The 24,789-nt window shown below is 28.8% G+C and overlaps 1 protein-coding gene across 3 annotated transcripts; it reads left to right on the top strand.

Annotated features, from left to right (window-relative positions):
• Positions 1–12,867: 12,867 nt before the first annotated feature.
• Positions 12,868–24,163, top strand: LOC114366853 (respiratory burst oxidase homolog protein E-like). Of its 3 annotated transcripts, none has more exons than XM_028323867.1 (14): positions 12,871–13,794; positions 14,366–14,525; positions 15,600–15,648; positions 16,814–16,927; positions 17,418–17,840; positions 19,139–19,522; positions 19,935–20,030; positions 20,850–20,965; positions 21,054–21,227; positions 21,678–21,837; positions 21,919–22,122; positions 22,423–22,551; positions 22,668–22,742; positions 23,818–24,163. In XM_028323867.1, the coding sequence occupies exons 1-14, from the start codon at positions 13,206–13,208 to the stop codon at positions 23,857–23,859; spliced, it is 2,715 nt and encodes a 904-aa protein (XP_028179668.1). In that variant the 5' UTR covers positions 12,871–13,205; the 3' UTR covers positions 23,860–24,163. The 3 variants fall into 3 exon arrangements, 2 of the variants coding, with proteins under 2 accessions (XP_028179668.1, XP_028179667.1); XM_028323866.1 differs by having other exon boundaries at positions 12,873–13,794; positions 22,668–22,746; XR_003657059.1 differs by lacking the exons at positions 22,668–22,742; positions 23,818–24,163 and having other exon boundaries at positions 12,868–13,794; positions 21,914–22,122; positions 22,423–22,547.
• The last annotated feature ends 626 nt before the right edge of the window (positions 24,164–24,789 follow it).

Raw genomic sequence — 24,789 nt, 5'->3', positions numbered from 1 at the left:
AAATAAATTTTTATACATATTTATCAATTTATCTGAATTTTTATATATTATATTAATATATATTTAAATTATCATTTTTAAATATATCTTATTTAATCAATAATAAGAATAAAATAATAAATTTTTAACATATATAATTATATTTAACAACATTAATCATTCTAATTTGGTTACGTGTTTAAGGATTTAAATATATATATATATATATATATCGTCGATTTTAATCTATATGAATGAAGCAGTAAATAATTTTGAATTAATATAAAATATGATATATATGAAAAGAACTTTCAATTCAAAATTAATTTTAAAAAAATATTATCCAATTGAAAATTATTAAATGATTTAATAATTAGTCAAAATTATAGCGATGTAATTTGATTTAATATTATATAGGAAGTACAACTAATGTTAAAATTTTGTTGATAATTGTTTAACAACAATTATATATTATTATATTTTTTAGTATAATATTTATAATTTTATATATATATATATATATATATATATATATATATATATATCCAATATAATATTACTATTTATACTCAATAATATATAATATAAATTTATAATTTGATATAAGAAAATATTTACATATCATTAATATTTTATATAATAGATTATTATATATTTATATTAATAATCTGAATATATTTCAGTGCATTGCACGAGTTACTATACTAGTTTTTTAAAAAAGAATTAAGAAAACCAATTAATTTTAACTAACTAAATAAATAAAATTAAAAAACATTAGACAGCGCTTCCACACTATCATTGACCTTTTATATAGCATAGTGAATTTGATATTTGCATTTTTTTCATTTAAAAGGATAATTTATCCTTTAAATGTTTTTGGTGTTTCATATTTCTTATAACACAATAAATTATCTTACAATCAACACTTCTCCCGTATGCTTGTTAAGTTGAAACTGCATTTAAAGTCAAGATTCAACTAAGAAATAAATTCAAGCAAGCAGCGATGTGCCTTGTGTTACGTTTGGAAGTTTGGTGTTCGCCATATGTTACTAGAAATCGATCTAGAACGGGGTTGGTGTTCAACAACTTCGATGATTTTAAGTGTAAGAAGACTTCAATTTGACAAAACTCATAGCATGTAAAACGAACTATGAAATAAGAAGAAGAAGAAGATTGTGCATGCAATAAAAATATCTGAATGAAAATGTTTATTGACTCGTAATATCTCAACTTTTAACTGTGCCTACCTTGTACTACTTGTAATCTTTTTTCAGTCTCGTACAAGAAGTGCACCCAAACATAATTAATTATGCATGCAATAATTGACAACGATGTTTCTCTAGAACACAGTCAATTATTATGGCAAATAGAGCAATCATACCCGGAGAGAGATTTGACAAAAAAAAATGGATTTGGGTACAACGGGTAACGTATAAGAAATAAAAGAAAAATATTGAAAAATGTAATATTTAATATCATTAATATATTCTTATTGTAATTTTTTATAATTATATTATTTGATGATTTCTCAATCCTAACCGCCACTTTTTATTTATTGAGTAAATTCTTAATCAAAACCGTTGAAAATAAAATGGATGAAATCGGAGCATTTATTCATGTCAAAGCAACAAAATAGAACCAATTATTTTCTTGTGTCATGAGATGACACAAGTAACCAAAATTTTCCACAAATTTAATAAGTGGCTTAGATTTCAGGCTTTTCTCGTAATCAGAGTCTCGTTACATTCATAGATAGCTAGAGTGAATGAATAAAGAGAACCACTTGCATGGGCTTGTAATTTGCTTGATTACGAAGTTAGTTGGTTAAAAATAAATTGATGTGATGCCTTCATATATAGACTTACATTAATATTGTTAGATTTTCTGTAGTTGTCACTTAGAATCATGTTTCCCATGACGATTCTATCCAATGAGTATCGCATATATAAATTGTCCACTTCAAGCAACAATTTGTCATTTACCCACTGATTTGTAGGTTCCACCTAAATGCCGAAGTGAAGCTCAAGAAAGGAACCATCCTTCATTTTTTTTATGTCTCAGTACATTTTCAGTACCATGTGAAAGTACAACTATGCCTATTTTGTAATGTTTAGCCTCTTTTCTAGTTATGATGTTTCATGCAGTAAACAACAATGAAAAAAAAAAAAGTTAGTCTAAAATTATTTGCCAAAATTGAACATTGATTAACTAAGATCAATATTTTTCATATTCATAGGTGCCTGCTATGTAGGTAAAAAAATGAGAGAATTGTATGAGATGCCATCTTATTTAATCTTCTCCCTATCTATCAAGGATATTAACAATTCTACTTCCCTGTTTAATTTCTCGTTTAGAAGTTAATTTATTACTATATCAATTTAATTAAAGTGTCGGATATTTTGGTTTTCTTCGCTATAAAATAAAAAGGTACGGTAAGTAATTGTTGGATGAAATAAAGGATTCAATTTCAATTAGCAGAAGATGATTTTCACCGGGAAAAATTGTTGTAAGAAAAAAAAAGAAACTCGTATATAATTTACAATTTGCAATTGTGAAATCAGTATTGGACGTCAATCAGACAAGTTTCTAACTGCAGATAATATGCATCCCGAAAAAGAAGTCTTTGTCCAATATCGAACATTGCACTATTGCAGTATGTTTTGATGATGATATATTAATAATTGATCTGGTACGTATTACACTTTTATTGCAATTTCAAGACATCTCACATCTTGTTGACATTAATTTTTTTTATCAAAACATGCAACTAAATTTTGAACATCTAAACCGCTGCCAATTGTAAATATTATTTAAAATTAGAAAATATTAATATAATTAATTTCTTATGTTTATTGTAGCACAATTGATTTTTTTATGTATTTTTATGAAACTAGCATTTGAGACTTTATTATATAAAATCTTATAAAAATTAATGTTGCTTAAATGACTCTCATCAAATAATTAGTAGTCTTTTTGCTGAATTCAAATAATTAGTAGTTAGAGAAATAACTCTTCATGTCATGCAGACTCGTTTTTTCTACTTTTTTAATTATATAGACTATAATTATATAAGTTATGTTCGGTAAAATTAGTTAAAAATTTATAACTAAAAATTAAAAAATTAACTTATTAAATTATAAGTGTTCGGTAAAAATAACAGTTGTATTAACTTAAAAGTATAAAATGACAGAAAAATAATAAAGTCATGCATGTTTTGTTTAAAAATGTAATAAGGAAAATGAATAAATATATTGAGGATAAAAATGAAAGAAAATATAAAAAAATTAATATTTTAAAAAACATTATTTGAAGAAATGTTCAAAAAACGCTAAAAACTATTGAAAAACTATTAAAAAAATTAGTTTACTGAATAACCAACTGACTTTTTCAACTAGTAAAAAAATTAAAAGTTAACTAAAATGTTTTATCAAATATAGTCATAATTACTCAAACAGAGACCTACTTATAACTACCAACATATAGTTGGTTCGAATAAAATTGAGCTCAAATTTCTTTAAAAAATCTCAAATTCGAGTCTTATGAATAAAAAAAATTATTAAAAAAAATCTCACTACAAATAACCAACTAGATTTCTTAAAATTAGTAACATAATAAATAATTCACAGCAATATTATAATGACATAAAAAAATATCCTTATAACTAATTATTGAGAGTTTAATATCAATGATCAACTAATGAGGTCATCTTAGATATTCAAGAAATAGAGATGCATCTTTAAAAAAAACAATAGAGATGTACATTATTTATATAAATTAATGATATTATTACTTTGATTTCTTAAAAAATTTATTGTTGAAAATGATGTTGAAGGAGAGGGAAGAAAAACGAAAACAAGAGAGGAGGGATTTTTCTAAATTGCATTTGAGAGACTCATATTTAGGATAGAAAGTGATTATATGACTGTTTGAAAAATGAATAGTAATAAAGGTGTTAATTAAAATGATTAATGATAATTGATACGTAATTAATCAAATGGTCAAATAATTAATGATGATTGAAGACAAAAAAAATGAAAAATCTCACCATTTTTGTGATTGGATCAAATAAAAGATTGTCACAATAAAATAATATTTTATATCTTGTTGGTTACTTTGAAAGTCAATATCATAAAATGGTATATAAATACTTGAATCAAGATTATCCTTGGCAATATGAGACTTTGTCTTTTGTGATACCCTTCAAAACAACAACTATTACTTTGACAACCAATAGACAAATGTTTTTTACTCATAATTTATGTATTATTAATTAGTGTAGAAGAGATATGAACTTAGATGTGGGGTGTTCATGGGTTGGTGTTAAATCAAAAGACATTTATGTCTTAAAGACGAATCAAAACTCCTAATTATTTTGATTAAATACAAATAAATACAAATGATAAAAGTTGTGTCTAATATGTTATCAAATCATAATCTGTATCTGTGCGTTTGAAGTTTTCAAGATGAACTCATAAGACGATCTGATATAACATTTAAGGAGTGCATTTAAGATCTTCATCTACTCTCAGTCTAAGATTCTTTTATATAGAAAACATTTTCCTAAGATCTATCAAAGTTCTATGAAGAATAGATGAAGTTCACAATCTAAAAGACGTTGATCCTCATCAAAAGACACGCTCTATTATTGCATACCTGCTATGATGAAAGAAGTGACTTCCTTGTTGAAGTACAAGACACGTTATCCTACTAGTATGAACTTTGCTTGCATGCCCTAATTTACTCAAGGCCTCAGACGAAGAATAGAGTGAAGAATTTAACCGTTGAGAGACAACAAATACTTGGAGATGAAAACTATATAGAAAAAGCTTTGAAGAAACAAGACACAAATTACCTACACGAATCATTCTTTTATTCTTTCTTGTAAAGCTTTCTGTAAATTCTTGTAAAGATACAAAGCTCTCAAAACATTTTGTATACCTTAAGAGTGTGTTTGGATAAGAGAATTTTAAATTCTGAGAAATTTTAAATTCTAAGAATTTTAAATACTTCAACTGAAATTCTTTTATTTTCAAAATTTGTGTTTGGAAAAAAAAATTAAAATTGTGAGGGTGAAAGAAAATGAATGTAAAGAGAAGAGAAGATATAGTTGCTATGCTTCCAAGGAAAAGAATACTGATGCGGCATGGGAAGTCATAGGAGAACCGAGACACGATGACGTACATCACCACACCCGACCATAGCATTCAGTCAACGACTCAAGGCACAACTCAGGCTCTCCGTGTTGTCGAGCACCTCCGCCACGTGATGGATAGTGATAGTTGCTCCCTGACTGGCGGGGTGCAGTTCTACGTGTCCCCTACGCTCACACCCGATCGATGTTCCACGAGTTCAGACGGTGTTTCTTGAAGAAGAGGATTATTGGCGTGAGGGAAGAGTCGCAAGTTCGAGAACGGGACTTCGGAAACTTTCACGTGAAAGAGAGGATGAAGGTTATAAAGGAAATATGCAAACGTTTTAGAAGATTCTTATATCAAGAAGAGAATTTCAATTTCTCACTTTTTAGGAGGAAATTGAAATTCCACATTTTTAGTTGTTTAAAATTCTGTTTTAAAATTTTAAAAATTTAAATTCTTCATAAAAAAAATCTAAACAATGAATTTTAGATTACAAAAATTTAAATTCTCTGATAAATTACTTTTCTCAGTTAAAAATTCTCTATCCAGATAAAAGACTAAAGTGTAAAGTGATATATTCGTCTATTAGACGATCATACTTTAGTCGGTGAACAACCTTCCAACAAATCTTGTTAATTTTTTTTAGAGTCAATAATGACTTGATAGGATAAAGAATACTAGGTTTAAGTCAAGCTGAAGGTAAAACTTACAAGTATAAGGATTTTTTAATTTGATTTTAGATCTTACATTTTCTTTCTAAAGAAAATTATTTTTCTAATCGTCTAATCTTTTTTATATTCATCAGAGTGTTTTACAAGCTTAAAAAAAGCTTTAAAATGTCTTAAAATTTATTCCTATAGTTGGTTATTCTAATACCAATTATCATAACTAATTAATGACTAGATTACAAACAATCATTATAACCATAACTATAACCAATTTTGTATAACCAATTGTAGTTTTCCATAACTGATCATTATTTAAAAAATCGGTTACATAACCGGTTATGAATAAATAACTAGTTATATAATCAATTATAGATAAATAACTAGTTATATAAAAAATTATTTAACTAGCTTTTATGCCAAATTAAATTAATATTTTTTTATCTTCAATTAATTGTTAAATTAAAAAAAATTACGTTCCTTAAATTTTGTTTAGTAAGAATGCAATCTTCCTTTAAATTATAATTTTGCTTTATATATCAACTTAAACATGGCACGTCTTAATGCAATTTAACGACACTTTTTACTCTCAATCATTTAATTATCTAAACAATTAAGTTTAATATAGAATTGATTTCAAATGAGAGCATTAGAATGATTTTTAAATTAGTTTTTAAAATTATTTGATATATTTCATAAATTGATTTCAATAAACATTAAAATTTTAACATATTCAAACTTTAATATATGAAAAAATTATTTTTTAATTCTTTTGAAAAACTTGTTTAGACAAGAAAAGATAAAAAAATATGTAATCACTAGATCTTGGTTTTCTGTTCATATATTCATCATGAAAATCATGTCTTGAATCAAAATTCATAATATTTATTGATTATGAATTTTAATTAATATATATATATATATATATATATATATATATATATTTAAAAGTATTCATTTATAATAAATATCTATCTTATACATTGTACAACCTATAATACTACAATATTAGTTCAAAACTAAATACTAAATACTAGAACAGAAGTGTTAAAATTTTACTATTTTTATTTATTTTTAAAAGTATATTTTGCATATATTCAGAAATTATTTTTCAAAATATATTAAACACAATTTATAAATAAAAATTTATCATATTTACTTATTTAAAAAACATTTTAAAAATTAGTATTAAAAAAATAGAAAGAATACAAAAACATGAAGGAGGGAACAGAGAGAAATACGCGTGGTTTTATGTAATTATATGGACACCTGAAAGTCACAAAATTTAAACCTAAGCTATGAGTCGTAATTTCGAACCAATTATAAGTTATAACTGGTTATTATAACTAAAAACCAGTTATAAGTTGTAACTAATTACTATAACCGGTTATAAAAATTAAATAATTAAGTTTTAAATAACTAATAAAACAATTATAGTTATATAACTAGTTAGTTATAACTAATTATTATGTAAATAGTTATATACAATTATGAGTAACTAGTTTTATAACCATTTTATTTGAACGTCCCTGCTTAGATATAAAAGTAATAAATTTATTGTCGTAAAAGTAATAACTAATATAAAAATAATGGAATTAAAATTAATATATGCATATATTAAAATTTATATAAGTTATACTAATTAGTTTAGAAAAATGAATTTGATAATAAATGATATTTTTTTACGTAATCAACTGATACCCATACACTTGGCATTAATAAAGATACATTGACGAATTTTTTTCTTGTTTTTAATTGAAAAAATGATAATGTTTTTATATTTATACATTGGTTGAAGTGATAAAAAGTATGATTTCTTTGAAGTAAAAATCGAGTTACAATAATTCGAAAGGTCTAAAAACAACCTTTTTTATTTTATTTATGAGACTGTTATTTTGTTTCATTGTTTGAATTAAGAGGAAATCTAGAAAGTATTTTATGAATGAAAACTAATGTTACAAGCTTTTTTTGTTAGGAATGTTACAAGCTTTTAGTATGTTTAAGATTTTATTTCAAGACAATTGATAAAGCTATATCTGAAAATAATAAATCACTTTGGTTAATTAACATGAAAAATGTATCGATATGGTCAAAGTGAAAAATTACATTTTTAAAGATGCGTTTTTCACTTTAAAACGATTGAACCCTTTCTTTCTTTCTTTCTTTTTTGTTAAAGATGACAGATTCAACGGCCGAAACAATAGACATAAACTTTAAAACAATTATATAATTATGATTGTTTTGGATATATCAAGCTCAAACAATTTGTAGTGGCTTTTCTTTTATAGAAGACCCTTCCAAAAGAGAAACAAAGGATCTACATATGTCAAAGTTAAGTTGGAGAAGAAGTTTACTTTCCCAAATTGGGGGTAAAGATTTAGTATATGTGACCGACACTATGGTTTGTCAAAGGTTTATAAAAACAATGAAAAGGGATAGTGGTTGAAACGTAATCAGCTGGACTAGTATCTTAGATCTGTTTCAATGGTAATGGGCTGTTTAGAGTAAATAGCTACCAATTCTATCTATGAAAATAAATCGTGGATGATGTTAACTCTTTACTGAAAACTATAGTTGAAAACAACGGTTTATTTATTCAAATTGACTTAAATTGTTTGATTAGTTGTGAGAGAAGCCAACACTCTCTTGTTATCTTTGTTGTTTGTAGTTAATCACATCTTCTTGAACTTTTCATGAGTTGCTACTTAAGAAGATTGATTATTCTCTAGAATACTGTTTGGTTGTTGCTTCTAGCTCAGTGAATGTAGTGCTTTGTGCAACAATCGATTCTACTTTTGGTTTCTTTATTTTACAAGTTTTGTACTTTTGAATACTTATAGGTCTCCTTCATATCTTGTTGCTTTCTGAACTAAGTGCTTTTGAGCATTTTTCATGACTATTTTTTTCATATTGGTTGTCTCTAGTGTGCGCTTCTAAACAATATACACACAATTATGTCTCATTTTTTGTTCAACTTTGCATCTTTTGATGGTACACAAGTCATGTGTAACTTTTGAATATTTATCCCTTGACCAAGGATACCTTCTGATCATATACAACTTCTAGTCTTTGCTGCACTTTGATCTTAGAAAGCACAACCTATCTTTCATGGTTTTTGTCAACTCTCATTCTAGTAGTCGTGCTTCTGAGTGCATAGACATTGTCCATACATAAACTATGATTGAGAAATTAGAAATGTAGTTAGGGAACTTATGCTTTTAGAGTGTGCTATAAACACAACAGAGTCTATTGTGTGAGTTTGTAACATGATTATTGTTAGGTGAAACTTTGATAGGTTTATGAAAGAGTACTTGAATTATGAGAAACGTGTAGAAGTTAGAATAATGAGTTAAAAACATGTAGATTTAAAATACTGAATTGAAGGGTTAAATATCTCTTTTGTTCATTAAATCTTTAAGATATTTGTTATCATAATATTGTGAGATTTGGAGGGATTAGATATCTATTGTCTCTGTCTTTCTAGTACATGTTTTAGATTTTTAGTTAGTTGTTGTTATATAATAATAATAATAATAATAATAATAATAATAATAATAATAATAATAATAAATGTGTAGTTTTACCTAATATTAAGTTCTTTTTTATCTATCAAATAACTTTTATTCAAATGTTTTTTTTTCAATTTCACTGTAGTCTTATTCTTGTTCAACTAAATAATTTTTATTTCTACTTTATTTTTCTTTTCTCCCTTACTATATGCTTGCATTCATTCTCTTGTTTTACTCACAACGACCAAACACAACGTAAAAGCCATATCAAAGTTATTGTAGCAGGCGTACTAAGGGATATTTCCCGAAGCTGCATGTATGTGCGTGCAATAGCCACTTCTTGTAGCCGATGTTATTAAACTTGCCTCGGACCAATGATTCTAATTGGTCGGACCGGAAACCGGCCATACGACCTATCCAAGTACGTTATTGGATCAATTATGTACTTAAACCAGTATAGTACGGGTTGAAGACTTTTTTTTTTTCAATGTGCTGAGATGAAGGATTCCAGAAGCTGGGTTATCCCTATAACACAACGCGACAAAGAGAAGGCGAGATACAAAAGGAAAAAAAAAGGAATTGATATGATCAAGAAGAAGAAGAATAAGTGGCACAAAGAAGATAGTATATATATTTACATATATATATATATATATATATATATATATATATATATGTGTGTGTGTGTGTGTGTGTAAAAAAAAAATAGATAGACGCCAAAGAAGAAGAAAAGTATCGAAGATTTGCTGTGCATCACAGCTTCAGCCTTTCAACTTCAAATAAACTTTTAAAAAAATATTATGGATATGAAGTGATTCAAGTGAAGAGCTGTTGTTTTTTATGAGAAGTTGAAATTAAGGCTGGTTTGTATACACTGTACAAGGCTACCGGCAACGAAAGTAAAGTTATTGTGCACATTGTTCAAGAGTAAAGCATGTTGCTTCTCATAAATGCTTTAAAATGAATTTTTTTTCTTTTCAATGAAAAATCAAAAACTCATAAGATAGTACTTAAATTTGAATAAAATATTTTAATTAAAAATAGTAAGTACTTTATATTATAATTTATCCGTGTGATTTAATATTATATATATATATATTATACTAATTCATACAGTTTAACCATTGACCTACCGATTTAATCACTAATGAGTAATCTAATATTTTGATCAAATCGATCACCAATCCAATTGGGATAGCACTTCTTCTTCTGGCTACATCTCAAAATCCGGTTAGTGTTCTAGTACTACTCTCCTTTTGTACTGTTTTTCTTTCTTTTTTGGCTAAAAAGTACTACTGCTCTACCCTGAATCCATTTCCATCGATCTTGTGTTTTACAATCTCACAGTATATTGTGAATAAAGTAAGCAAAAACACATAACATTTTGAGTATTTTACAAGCAACAATAATCATAATCGCATCGAAGAAAAAAAAGGTAACGAAGCTGTCTATTGGTTAGAATTCTTGAGGTGTGACAGATATCAGTCTGTTTAAATTAATCGATAAAAATTGATTTGGGAAGTGGGAGACACGAACAACACAACAAGATTGAATTTTATTATTTAACATTTAACTAATTAATTAAACATCAACGATGATTACCTACTCTTACTAGCTAATTGCTTGTTTCTTTTCTCACAGATAATGTTAAATTATACTACTATCAATTAATTATATGAGTATTGTTAAATTATAAATAATTTAAAATATCACTTAAAGATAATTTAAAAAATTAAAAATGGTGTATAAGAAAAATATATATCGTTAACTAAGGTAGAAGAAAATTACATATCAAAAGTTCTTTTTGAAGGAAATATCAAAAGTTAAAAATGATATAAATTGCGTTTTCAGAAAGAATAAATTAAAGTGTAAAAAAAAGGTAGGAATAAAATAAGAAATTAGCCTGTGCTTAAAAATATTGTAATCTAGTGTACAAAAAAAAATTAATAAGTGACTAATATTACTATAACAATTTAATAAAAAATAATTTGATAGTAAAACCCAAAATATACTTACTACGAATTTAATATTGTAATCATTAATATTGTAAGTATGTACAGCCTGTTACTATATAAGAAATACCACATATTCTAATTCTAAATATGAAATTCTCTTTCTTTAATATAATATTTTTAATATCTAAATTAAATTGTAATTTAACTGATCGACAATATAATTATTTGGTAGATATGTCTACAACTTGTACTACCAACTTAGATTATTTGAATAGTAAATTCACTGAATAATTCACACATTTTCTTATATATATTGACCACAATATTGTATATTCTACATAGAGTTAATGACATGTTCACCCTCTCGTTTGGAAATTTATCTAACAAGGAGAGAAAAAAGTCAAACGAATCATCATGAAATTGATAGATATCCAAACATTTATAATAGAAGAATTTGTATGTTACAACCGATTTATGTTAACTAGTGATAAGAGAGACATGTAAATAATTTAAAACGTAATAGCCTTCAACAACTTTAAAGAAAAGCTTATATATAGTTCAACCCCTGTCACTGGAAAGTGTCAATGTTGTTTGCAAAAGGGGAATATTTTAATTTGTGACACATGCACATCCCCTTCTCCATAACCATTGCTTACGTTAATTTGGCTTTGGTTAATCCAATTCTAGGTCGCCTTCACTTACCTTACACCTTGACCTGTTCCCTATCCATCTTTCATGAACTCACCCTATTATGGCAACCAAAATTTAACTACCCCCTTTTACTAAATTTTATTAAGCAATTCCCTTCCTTCCTATGCATGCGATCTCTACTATTAATGATCAACCCTTTAGAATTAAAATCTGAAATCTGAACTATTGCTGAAAAATAAATAACACCTCATATTACGTCACTCAGATTCCCAATAAAAATTAGCTATTGATAGAGTTAGTAATATTTTTGCATCAATAATATAACAACAAAAGCAAATCTTTTAACTTTCTTGCTGCCTGTTTTATAAAGTAAAGTGGTCAATTTCGGGACTCAAATGTATCTTCCTCCTTTTTTGTTTGAATTTGGTAATAAATGAGAAATCAAGTGAATGTACTTCATGTCCTTTTCTTTTTCTATTATAAAAATAATCGAAAAGAAAAGAGGAAATATACCAGCAAAATTCAGAGCTAGCTAGTACCAAAGGCTTTAGAGAAACTATTGACAAAGACATACATACTACTACATTCTATATTTGTGATTAAAATTTTAAGCCAAGTTATATATTGAGATTACATATTAGTATAATAAACAAATACAATACAAAAAACTAATAATTCATAATTTGTTAGTATGAGTAGTACTTTGATCTCTTTAAAGAAGATTTGGGTCGATTTTTTTTTATAAAAAATAATTAAAATCTAAATAATACAAGTCAAGTTTTCTTTCCAAAATTACTAATTTGTCATTAGTAAAAGATACTCTATACTAATATGATGTTGACAAAAAGAAATGCAATACAAAAAGCACAAAGATACGCCTCTTATAATTGGAAGTACAAGTACAACTGGATGAAGAAGCAATATATAAAGAATGTGTGTGGGGTGTTTATGCTATTTGGTTTTGTTTTTTGAGTAAAAAAAAAAAAATACAGAGAAATTGAAGGATCCCATTTCCCAACTACTACTCTCGTAGGTGCGCCAAGACTACATTGGCGTTGAAATCGTGTGCGCAAATTCGTTGAGAGGTGTTTGTCTTGTTTCCAACCCATTGCGTTGTCTTTTCCTTTCTCTTTAATACAACAACAACAAAAAAAAACACCTCCACGTCCAAACGTGTGAACCAAAGACCCTCTTGCACTACTCAAACCTTCTCTCTTTCTCTCTCTCCAGAGAGAGAAAGAAAAAAAATTCATTACAAAGAATTATAGAAAGAAACAGAGAAAATAAGAAACCGCATTGCAGAAACTTTCGATGAGAACGTCGTCGTTTCGGAGATGCAGCACCGGCGAGTTTGATTTGCCGGAAAATTTTGATGCCTCGTCGCCGGTGACCGGAGGACATGCGTATGGCGCCATGCTGCCGGTGTTCCTCAACGACCTGAGGAGTAATCATCACAAGGAGCTTGTTGAGATCACGCTGGAGCTCGAAAACGACGCCGTTGTGCTCTGCAACGTGGCGCCGGCGCCGTCTTCTGCTCCGAACGCTTCGCCGTCGTCGAGCACCGCCGGCGGTGACGGAAGCGGCGGAGGCGTGGCGCGGAGTCTTTCGATTACGTCGAGGATTCGGAGGAAGTTTCCGTGGCTGCGGTCGATGTCGTCGGCGTCGGTGGAGAGTGCCGCCGCCAGCGTGGAGGATCCGTTGGTGACGGCGCGAAACGCGCGGAAAATGAGAGTGAAGCTTGAGCGGACGAGGTCGAGCGCGCAGGGAGCTTTGAAAGGTTTGAGATTCATCAGCAAGTCCGGCGAGGCCACGGAGGAGCTGTGTCGGAAGGTGGAAGAAAGGTTCAACGTGTTGGCCAAGGATGGCTTACTCGCTCGTGAAGACTTTGGTGAATGCATAGGTGAGGAAATATAATCATAAGAAATAAAAAAATTAAGGTGAATTAAGAAATAGATTCAATTTTTTCTTGAATATCTTAATTTTAGTGTGTTTGGAAATCAGTTTTATTGCATCACTGCCAACGGAAGTTTACACTTTCTAAAGCATGAAAATTGAGAATGTCTTTAGCGTTCAACACGACATTTAGGTGAACGTAACCGGTAACCAAACACACACCAGATAATTTGGATGCTCAATTTTGATTAGGCCAAAAATTTGATGAAATTAGAATGAAAAGATCATATTGTAAATGAATTTTTAGAATCGGATTAGTAGTGAAATTAAAGTTTGAATAATTTGCACCAACGTTAAATTCAAACTTTGCTGTCATATACTAAAGAAGGATAAGAATTAAAATCACATGATCAACATCATTAATTTAGTATGTGCAATAGCAACATGCGTGATTTTATAATATAAATACTAAACCGAAGGTATAATTTTAAATTTTGAGTGAGTTGCATGTGTGTAGATTAAGAGATGCAATTTTACTAAAATAATTACAAATTTGGTAAATTGATTGATATTATAAGGAATGGAGGATTCGAAGGAATTTGCAGTGTGTATATTCGACGCATTGGTTCGAAGGAAGGAAAGGAGAGTGAGCAGCATAAACAGAGAAGAGTTGCATGAGTTCTGGTTGCAAATTTCAGATCAGAGTTTTGATGCTCGGCTTCAGATTTTCTTTGACATGTAAGTAATTTCATCACCTTCTTCTACGATCGGTATGTATTTTCATTAGAGCCATTAAGAAACAGTGTCTTTTTCTCCATCACCGGACGAAAGAATTCATGGCTTATTAAATGTTTGGATAATGTATTTTATACGTGATTTTTTTTTTCATTTATTCGTACAGATAACAAAGTTTTAATTTATGCTTTTGTATGTATGATTATTTTTAATTTGGTTATCATAGTTTGTTAGTGTTATAAAATCACTTTTAACAGAGTTATAACTTAAAAATGAATATATGAACAGAAATAAATTTTAACCTAATTTTTTCATGACAAAACTGAATATAGGTAAAAAGGATATTTGCTCAAATATTTAGTTAGTAAATGAGATTTACGTTTTTTTTTATGTAAGAGATTTACGTGTGATCTTTTTTAAAAGATGTTTCCCCATATTTTTCTTTTACTATATATATAAAAGAGAAAAAGAAAAAGTCAACAGCATGATCGCATGAGTTTTGTCATTTTCCTTCTAAGTTTAATTTGCTGAAACACACGAGTATACATAGAATTTTATGTAAATTAGTATAAAGTGAAGTTTAAGAAAGCCATTTAGCTTTAACTGCAGGATTGTCCTATATATAGTTGGGTAAAAGGAGATAATCAAATTCATAAAGAAATCTTAAATTCAAGTAAACCAGTTTATGAATGTAATAAGTAATATCAAGTACCATTAGACGTTTATTTAAACACATATATGATAGCTCAAATAGTAGATTTAGGGGACATAATGTTGAAAATAAGCAGGGTTCAATTCCTATCATCCTCAAATCCCACCCCATCCTCCAATTCCAATCGTTAATTAGACAAACAAAATGAAATCTTATCTTTATGTACTACTTTATCTTTCATTTCACTCAATCTTGAAACATCATGTGTATAGAATTTATATTTGCCATTTGTAGAATTTTGTATAATTATGATTCTAACATTTTACGTATTTGCTTATTCCCACACATGAAGGCAGCAAGTTTAGGAATTTAAATGTTTTGACATTATTGTTTAAATGTTAAATTAAAAATTCTATTTATTTCAGGGCAGACAGTAATGAAGACGGAAGAATTACTAGGGAAGAAGTACAAGAGGTCAGATTTAAGATTTTAAAGAACATGCGTATATCCACCAAACTCTTTACTACTATCATTTATTGAAGTGTCACCATCATCAATTTATATAAAAAATACTATTATTTCAGAATAATTTCTTATATCTCTTAATCGTTTCTAACTCTTAGCACATCTTATGTTAAGTTTAGGTACCGCTTCTTAATAAAATTATTCTGCTTATAAAAAATAAAATTTACTAATATTTTATAAAAAAAATACTTACATGGCACTAAAGAGTTTTAAAATGATATAGGAAAGCGGAAAGGGAGATTTAAAAAAAAAAAACTACAAAAAAGAAACAGGAAATGAAAATAAGAATTTCTGAAATTGTCTTGAACTGATTAATTAGGTGAGAACTTGTTTTTTTGGTGAGTTTAATTAGGTGAGAATAGCTTATTATTATTATTTTGTTCTTCGTTAACCCTCCAATATTTACGACCTTAATTAGGAAGGTAAAGTTTTATACGCTTTAAGCAAAAGATTTAAGAAAGAAACAAACGGTAGGAATAATGTTAACTAAGGAACGACAGGTTAAACTTCAAGTGGATTTGAACACACAATTTGATGTGACGTTGTATAGCTAAACTTGTCCAATATCTAGAAATTTTATTACATCTACTAGTTTGAAAATAACATCTATGTCAAACCCAACTGATTTCATAATTTAATTATATAATTGGTAAGCGAAAGTAAGAAGAATGAACAAAAAAATATTAATTTAACTCAAATGATTACGCAATAATGTAAAATTTTAATGTGTTTACATAAATAAATAAAAATGATTTATTTAATAAAAAAAATTTATATGCATTCTTACCGTATATAAAATGTTATTATGCCAGCCAACAATTACGTATCAGAGTAGAAGTTAGTCTACTCAGGAAACCGGTGGTTTATCACTCAGGAAAAAGATAAAATTTTAATTTAATGAAAACTGTAGAAGTTAACATTGTAGCCCACAACAATTAAAAGTACATTATTATATTCATGAATCAATAAAATAAGGAGAGACTCTTCTAAAAAGAAGAAGAGAGAGATATTATTAAATAATAAGATCGTGGGCACATTTGTGTTATATTTTTTTTCTTATTGCTGTGATTATTACGTTCTGATCATGGTTTCTGTTTTCAATCTTATTCTACAGCTCATAATGCTCAGTGCTTCCGCGAACAAGCTATCGAAGCTAAAAGAACAAGCTGAAGGATACGCCGCGTTAATAATGGAAGAATTAGATCCAGAAAATCTGGGTTATATCGAGGTAAGAATGGGACGACGAGAATATTATGAAACAATAAACTTATTAATTACTTCTAAAAAAAATCATCAACTGATAGTGTGCTTAGATAACATCACAAGAATAATTATATCAAACAAAATTATCATGAAAAAGTAATAGAAGTAACTACGAGAGAAAAAGTTATGTATTAAGACTGTAAAATACTTTTAGTTATGTATTAAGCTGATAAAATAGATGACAAGTTTCTTAATTTTTATAATAATTATCTTAAAAATTTATATCAATTATGATTTATGATTAAATAATAATATAAAATTATTTTATATTATTAGTGTATAATTATTAAATTCTTGTTATATTATCTTGGTTATGAACGTTTAATTGATTATTTCTCACCTTGAAGCTAATTGAAACACATTATAATTCGTGTCATCCAATTTTAAGAGATTATATTGTATTTAAATTTTCTGTTGCCCCTTCTTGATCCCTTAAGTTTTTGTCCTTTATTCAGCTGTGGCAGCTAGAAATGTTGTTACTAGAAAAGGATAGGTACATGAACTACAGCAGACAACTCAGCACCGCAAGTGTAAACTGGAGTCAAAATATGCCCGATTTGAGGCCCAAAAATGAGGTACAAAGATTGTGCAGGACACTTCAATGTCTTGCATTAGAGTATTGGAGAAGGGGCTGGATTTTGTTACTATGGTTGGTTACCACTGCTTGCCTATTTGCCTGGAAATTTTACCAGTATAGAAACAGATCAACTTTCCAAGTCATGAGTTATTGCATACCAATAGCTAAGGGTGCTGCAGAGACACTGAAGCTCAACATGGCTCTCATTCTCTTGCCAGTTTGTAGGAACACATTGACATGGCTTCGTTCCACAGGAGCCAGGAAATTTGTCCCTTTTGATGACAACATTAATTTCCACAAGGTAAAGGGTGCAATCTTTGGATTTTAAATACTAACGAAGTTCTTTACAGTTGACAAATAATTAATCGCTAAACATCATGGTATGATTTTTGACTAAATGCTGGATTAAACTTTGATAGGAAGTGCAAACTTTCTATTTAGGGTGTGTTTGATTTTTATTTTTAGAAATTGTTTATAAGTTTTAAAATATCACTAAATAAGGTTGTTTAGGGAAGGATAATACAAGATACGGAGCAGAATGTAGATTTGTTAGAGAAGTTGATAAAGATGAAAATGTCTCATCTATCTGTTTTTTTATATTTCTAAAATACTTATTTTTGAAAATAATTTTCACAACTTAATAGATTTTGGATAAAATTTAATTACTAAATAGTGGGAAATTGTTTTTGTCTCTCTAGTGTCAACTGTCAAGTAAGAGTGTAAGACATCCTAGGTGGGATACACAAAATATGATGCTATAAATGGTTCATAAATACTAGATCAACATAGAGGAAGAAGAGAGCAATTATCCCATTACCATTCTAACTAAGTTTTTTGCTGGGTCAACTATCAAGTTCGTTGTTTAAGTATTATTCTCTTTTAGTTAGTCCCTGAAATAAATAAATTATATAAATAATCTCTCAAGTATTAGAAATTATTTTCTTTTAAAAAATATATTAGAAATCATAATAAATAGTCTCTTAAGTATTTCAAAACAGCTTAAATTAGTTCCTAAATGTTAATAAAATATATTAATGTAGGACTAAATTGATGAATATTTAATTCTTAAGGAATTACCTAGTGTGTGTTTAAATATATGTTTAAAGGATGTTGAACTAAGATTTTGCACATTCAAATACACAATCAGAAAAACTATGAGTAGTGGATTGAGTTTAAGGGGATTCTGTTGAAACTGAAACCAAACATACTCTTCTGAGTTAGTTTATTTAAAATTAAAATAAGTTTTTTTTAAAACACATATTTAATAAGCTGATAGAATTTGTTTTTTTAAAATAAAAAACTTTAAACAACATTAATTTAGACAAACACATTAAAAAAATAATTAAAAAAATAATTTATTTTATTAAAATAAATAATTATTTCAAGAAATAAGTTTAAACAACTGTAATTTTATTACTTTAAGATCTATTCAGAGAACGCAACACTAGGTTTACTCATTTTTTGCTAGTTCTATGCTCTGTTCGTGGGTTCTTATTGACATATTAGTCTACATGCTCTCCAAAAGGGACAAACATTTAAATCAAGCTGGTATAAATTCCTTTTTGAATTAATTTGATTATGTCCCTATCCCTTTTACAGATCATTGCATTCGCCATAGCCGTTGGAATCGCCGTTCATGCAGGCAATCATCTTGCATGTGACTTCCCCCTCCTTGTGAACTCATCTCCAGAAAAATTTTCACTCATATCTTCAGATTTCCATAACAAAAGACCCACATACAAATCCCTTCTGACCGGAGTCGAAGGCGTAACCGGAATCTCAATGGTGGTTTTGATGGCTATCTCTTTCACTTTGGCCACTCACCACTTCCGGAGAAACGCAGTCAGGCTTCCTTCACCCTTTAACAGATTGACAGGCTTCAATGCGTTTTGGTACTCTCACCACCTCTTTGGTCTGGTCTATGTTCTGCTTCTCGTCCATGGAACGTTCTTGTATTTGACCCATCGGTGGTACCAGAAAACAGTAAGAATTTCAACTGCTATCTACATTAAGGGCTAGAGTAAGCTTATCCAAAGTACAACTTATTGGACAAGAAAATAATTAAAAAAAATAATTTTTTATTTCATAAGTTAAAGTTAATTTGTACATAAATTAAAAAAAATAATGTTTTAAAAAAATATTTTTTTTTCTCCTCGAAGTGTTCCTATATAAACATGTTTGAAAACTAAGTAAAAAGGTATATTTGAGACAAAAGTATTTTTATAAAAGAATCAAGACTCTTATTTTTATTTTTATTTTATTTTTATATGTTAGATTGTATTAGAAAGCATTTTGCCATAATTTTAACCAAAAGCCAAACATGCACTAACGTATGGTATAAGTGAATGTTGTCTAAAGTAGATACACTAATCTTGTTATTTCCTTTTAATTTCAGACATGGATGTATATTTCTGTTCCACTGTTGCTGTACATAGCGGAGCGTACTCTACGCACTCGTAGATCAGCACATTATACAGTAAAAATTCTGAAGGTAACTGAAACAAGTTCGTATTTTATTCTATACCTTTTAGTCGTGGATGAATGCAGCATGGGAAAAAACTACATGTGAGTAGAAAGTAATTTAAGACTAGCCTTTTCTTTCTCAGGTGAAAATTTACTACTGGCCTTTTCTCCCAACAAGATGATTGATTGTTTTGCATTTCATGGTTGAATTTGAGAAAGCGAATCCTCTTCACTTGTATTTGGTTTAAAAGAATTTATGGAAAAAAAATTTGGAACAAAAGATTTTAAGGAAAAAATGTGTTTTTTTTTTATATATCTGGCATGAAGAAAAATAGAATTGAAAAAAAAAAAAGAAACCTATATATGCTTCACGCAGGGAAATATTTCTATGCTTGTTCAGTAAAAAGTGAGGGAGTTATGTTGATTTTGCTTCAAATGATAATAACTTCTGTTATTTAACTCTTATAACATCAATTGAGTGCAGTAAAAAAAAAAAAAAGATCAATTGAGTAGATTAAAAGCTCTGTTATTTTTATGCTCTGTTTTAGAATAAGGACAGAAAAATAATTTTTTTTTTCTGTCTATGCTCAACTCCTCGCAACAAACTAATTCATATTTTCCACCATCTTTTCATCCGTTTTTTCTTCTTATTTTTTCCTTTTTTTTATTAATCTTCCAAACAAAGATTAAACGTTCAAATAATGGAAAGAAAATCTCTCCCCTTTTCCTTCTCCCAATTAACTTCTTTCTGCTTTGATAAAAAAATAAAGACATACCATGGATGATACAATAATGTAACATGAGAGAAGCATTTTTCCGTAGAAATTTACTAACTTTGATCTAGCAGGTGTCAGGACTACCAGGAAATGTGTTCAGCTTACTCATGTCCAAGCCTAATGGATTTAAGTACAAAAGTGGACAATACATATTTTTACAATGCCCAAAAGTCTCTCCCTTTGAATGGTGAGTGTGGTTCTAGTTCTCAAGTCTATTATCAAAGTTGTAGGCATGATTAAATTCAAATCAAATATCTTCTTGAAATATATTTTAGGCACCCATTCTCCATTACCTCTGCCCCAGGAGATGAGTACCTAAGTGTTCACATTCGCACAGTGGGAGACTGGACCCAAGAACTTAAGCATCTTCTCACTAAAGAAGATGACAAATTACCTTCAGTTAATTGTCAGGCAACGTTTGGTGAACTGATGCAACTGGATCAAAGAGGGTATGTAAAGGCCAGTTATATTTTTCATAAGGGTAAAATGTGTTTTAAGTAGCTCAAGTTTTGGTCAAAATTGGTTCTATTCACTACACTTTAAAAGCAGTAGTTTTGACAAAGAAGGTCCAACTCAATTGGTTGACCAGAATGCATGAGTTGTTGTAAATTTTTGATACTGATCTTTGATTTTTATGGAAAAAAAAACAAAAACCAGTAGTTTTGATCTTGTATTTTTAATATAAAAAATGCGATGAATTTGGTTCCTGGCCAAGTCCAATATGAAGTATAAGGGCCAATAACAAAATCTATTACAGTTCAACTGTTTTTTATATAGAGACTAAAGTCAATTTTGACGTTTTTTTTTTCTTTTTTGAGAGATTTCAAATATATTTTACCTAGATGCAAATTATGATATCATACATAAATTATAATACAAAGTAGAATTTTGTTTCACAGACAGCCGAGACTACTTGTTGATGGCCCTTATGGAGCTCCAGCACAAGACTACCAGAATTTTGATGTACTACTCCTCATAGGATTAGGAATTGGAGCAACTCCTTTCATCAGCATTCTCAGAGATCTTCTCAATAACACCAGAGCAATGGATGAACTAGTGGTACTAATATCCAAACTCTGCTTCCCTTTTCAGAAAGTTGATTCCACTTTTATCTTAAGTTTTCAATTTTCATAAGGTCAGGTGCAGGAGTCAAACACAGAAACAAGTCAAACAACCAGATCAGACGAGAGCTCCAATAGCTTTACATCTTCAAATGTAACTCCAGGAGGAAATAAGAGATCACGAAGGACTACAAATGCTTATTTCTACTGGGTCACTAGGGAACCTGGATCTTTTGAATGGTTTAAAGGAGTAATGGATGAAGTTGCAGAAATGGACCACAAAGTAATATAAGATGTTTATAAAGATATAACCCTACTTATAAATAGTTATCTGATAGATTATACGAGAAATTATTGGATACTCAGGGATCACCATATGCCTATGGTCACAACTAGGTGGCATGTACTCAAAGTTTTCAATTTACCAAAACAATTAATAATATTTAACTACGTGTTATGTAGAGACTAGTTGGGACTATGATAATTTTGGATTATCTAATAATTTCTCGATACTATACCTTTCATATATACACGAAGCAGCTTTTCGTTCTCTGTTTAATTTTTAGTTTTTACTATGAGCCAGGGTCAAATTGAGCTTCATAACTATCTTACAAGCGTTTATGAAGAGGGGGATGCGAGATCAACCTTAATCACCATGATCCAAGCACTGAACCATGCCAAACATGGCGTTGACATCCTATCAGGAACTCGAGTAAGATCTTCAATACCTGAAGTTGTGAACATAATTAACAAGTTTTACTGTTTTAAGTTCATAGTAATTACACACCTAAACATGACCATTTTTTATTTATTGTTTTTCTATTGCAGGTAAGGACACACTTTGCTAGGCCTAATTGGAAAGAAGTTTTCACCAAGATTGCCGCTAAACATCCGTTTGCTACAGTAGGTAAATTACTTTCTACAAAGGGCAGAACCATTTCTCTCAAAAAGGATTTTTCTTCATGCAATATTGGGATAACAAATAACTACTTGCCTATGCTACGCTTCACTTGAGAGTCAGGCCATAAGTCCTCTATAAATATAATTGGCCACACAACACTGTAAATATGTTTAGAATTAAAAATGATCGACAAAAATGAAGACAGAGATGGGCGGTAGTAGCCGGTGGAAATTATGGATAATACAGAGTAAAGCATGCACTGGTCAAAACAACCCAACTTACAAGGAACTATGGATCTATTTGTGTTCAATAGATCACGATGAAGAAATGAATATCTTCTAAATGAAAAAAAAAATCCAATCATTTTATGTAGGCAGAAAATTTATTGGTATAATTTTTGTCTAGCTAACAAAACATAAACTATATATATGTTACATGCAGCATCAACATTATGATATAATAAAGTATATATATATATATATATATATATATATATATATATATATATATATTTCTATCAAAGAAATTATATATATTATATTTTATACCAAAACACTATGAGTAAATTTGATATATCATATTAATAATATAAATTTATAGTGTGTAAACTAACAATTTAATTTTTATTAAATAAAAATTATACTAATAAAAATGATCCTGATGCTTAAAAATTACTTTCGAATTTATGACTTTTTTTTTAATGATGTTACATGTTATAATTCCCAATAACAGAAATCAAAGTAGAAGTAATGTAATACAAATTAACCTTCCACCGAAAACAATTCAATGGTTAATTAAGTCAATGATTAGTAATGTTTTAGTTAACCACTCTTTCAATATGACTAAAGAGTCAAGTAGTTAATTATTCCTAAATGAACATAAGTATCAACAATTAAGATTTAAAACAGAAATGGTTGTCAATTACAAGCCATCCTCTTTGCATACAAAGCACATGCATAGGTACGAATGAGCAGTAGACAAGTACTATGATGCACACTTATAAAGCTCAATCCTATTTTGTTATTTCCCAATATTTGTAAATTTTAACTAGCAAATGATGATGCATAAAACTTGCAGGGGTGTTCTATTGCGGGATGCCAGTATTGGCAAAGGAGCTAAAGAAGCTATCACTGGAGCTGAGCCACAAGACAACTACACGCTTCGAGTTTCACAAGGAGTACTTTTGATATAGGGAAATGAAATCTAAACAGCTTTTGCTTATTATTCTTTTGTATTTACTACAAATTAGACGATTCAAAAGGGAAATTAAGAAATGTGGAGGCCTTGGTAGGAAGGAAGCAAGGTAACATGTAATTATAGTATTTGATATACAAATACAGTACAGCAAAAAAAAAAAATCCAATAACAGATGAAAGTATACATCCATTTCAATGTCAGGCAAACACCATTTACGCAAGTTTTAGACATTGCAGAATTTCATATAGGGATTATCATGCATAATAGTGCAAACACATGCATGATCTGAAATCTCATAAACCTTTGCCAAAAAAGGAAAATTCTCAGTATATATATATATATATCTATTTTCTCTTTCATTTCATTTCTATCCAATCTTTTTTCTTCACTCTTTTCATCGGTGGTTATAGTTATCACTTTTTCTCTATATTTTTTTTTATTTATCTCTTATTTTCACCCCAATTCACTCCGAAATAAAGTAGATAAATGTAGAGTTTCAAACCAAAAGATAAGGTGCATGTACATTGGAAATTGAATTTTTTCATCACTAAGGTTTAGGTAGTTTAAATACAAAGTAGAAGATTATATTTTATTAGATGAACCTTAGTTGAATGGATGCATTGAAAATTATTTTTGTTTCAACTTTCAAGAGAATTTATTTATTATAGTTAGTGGCAATCTTCACTATAAATAGAGAAGAGAATTAGTGGAGAAACACAACACATAAAGAGATAGTGTGTGAGAAGAGAGATTGTGAAACAAAGTCACTTTGTTGAGAGAAAAGTGTCTTTGTGTGAGAATGTTATCATTTCTTGTAACCATTGAGTGGGACATTCGAATTTGTAGAGTGAT

This window comes from Glycine soja, chromosome 9, assembly GCF_004193775.1.
Source record: "Glycine soja cultivar W05 chromosome 9, ASM419377v2, whole genome shotgun sequence".
NCBI classification, from domain to species: Eukaryota; Viridiplantae; Streptophyta; class Magnoliopsida; order Fabales; family Fabaceae; genus Glycine; species Glycine soja.
Note: the sequence above shows the minus strand (reverse complement) of the source record. Positions and strands in the feature narration are given on the sequence as shown.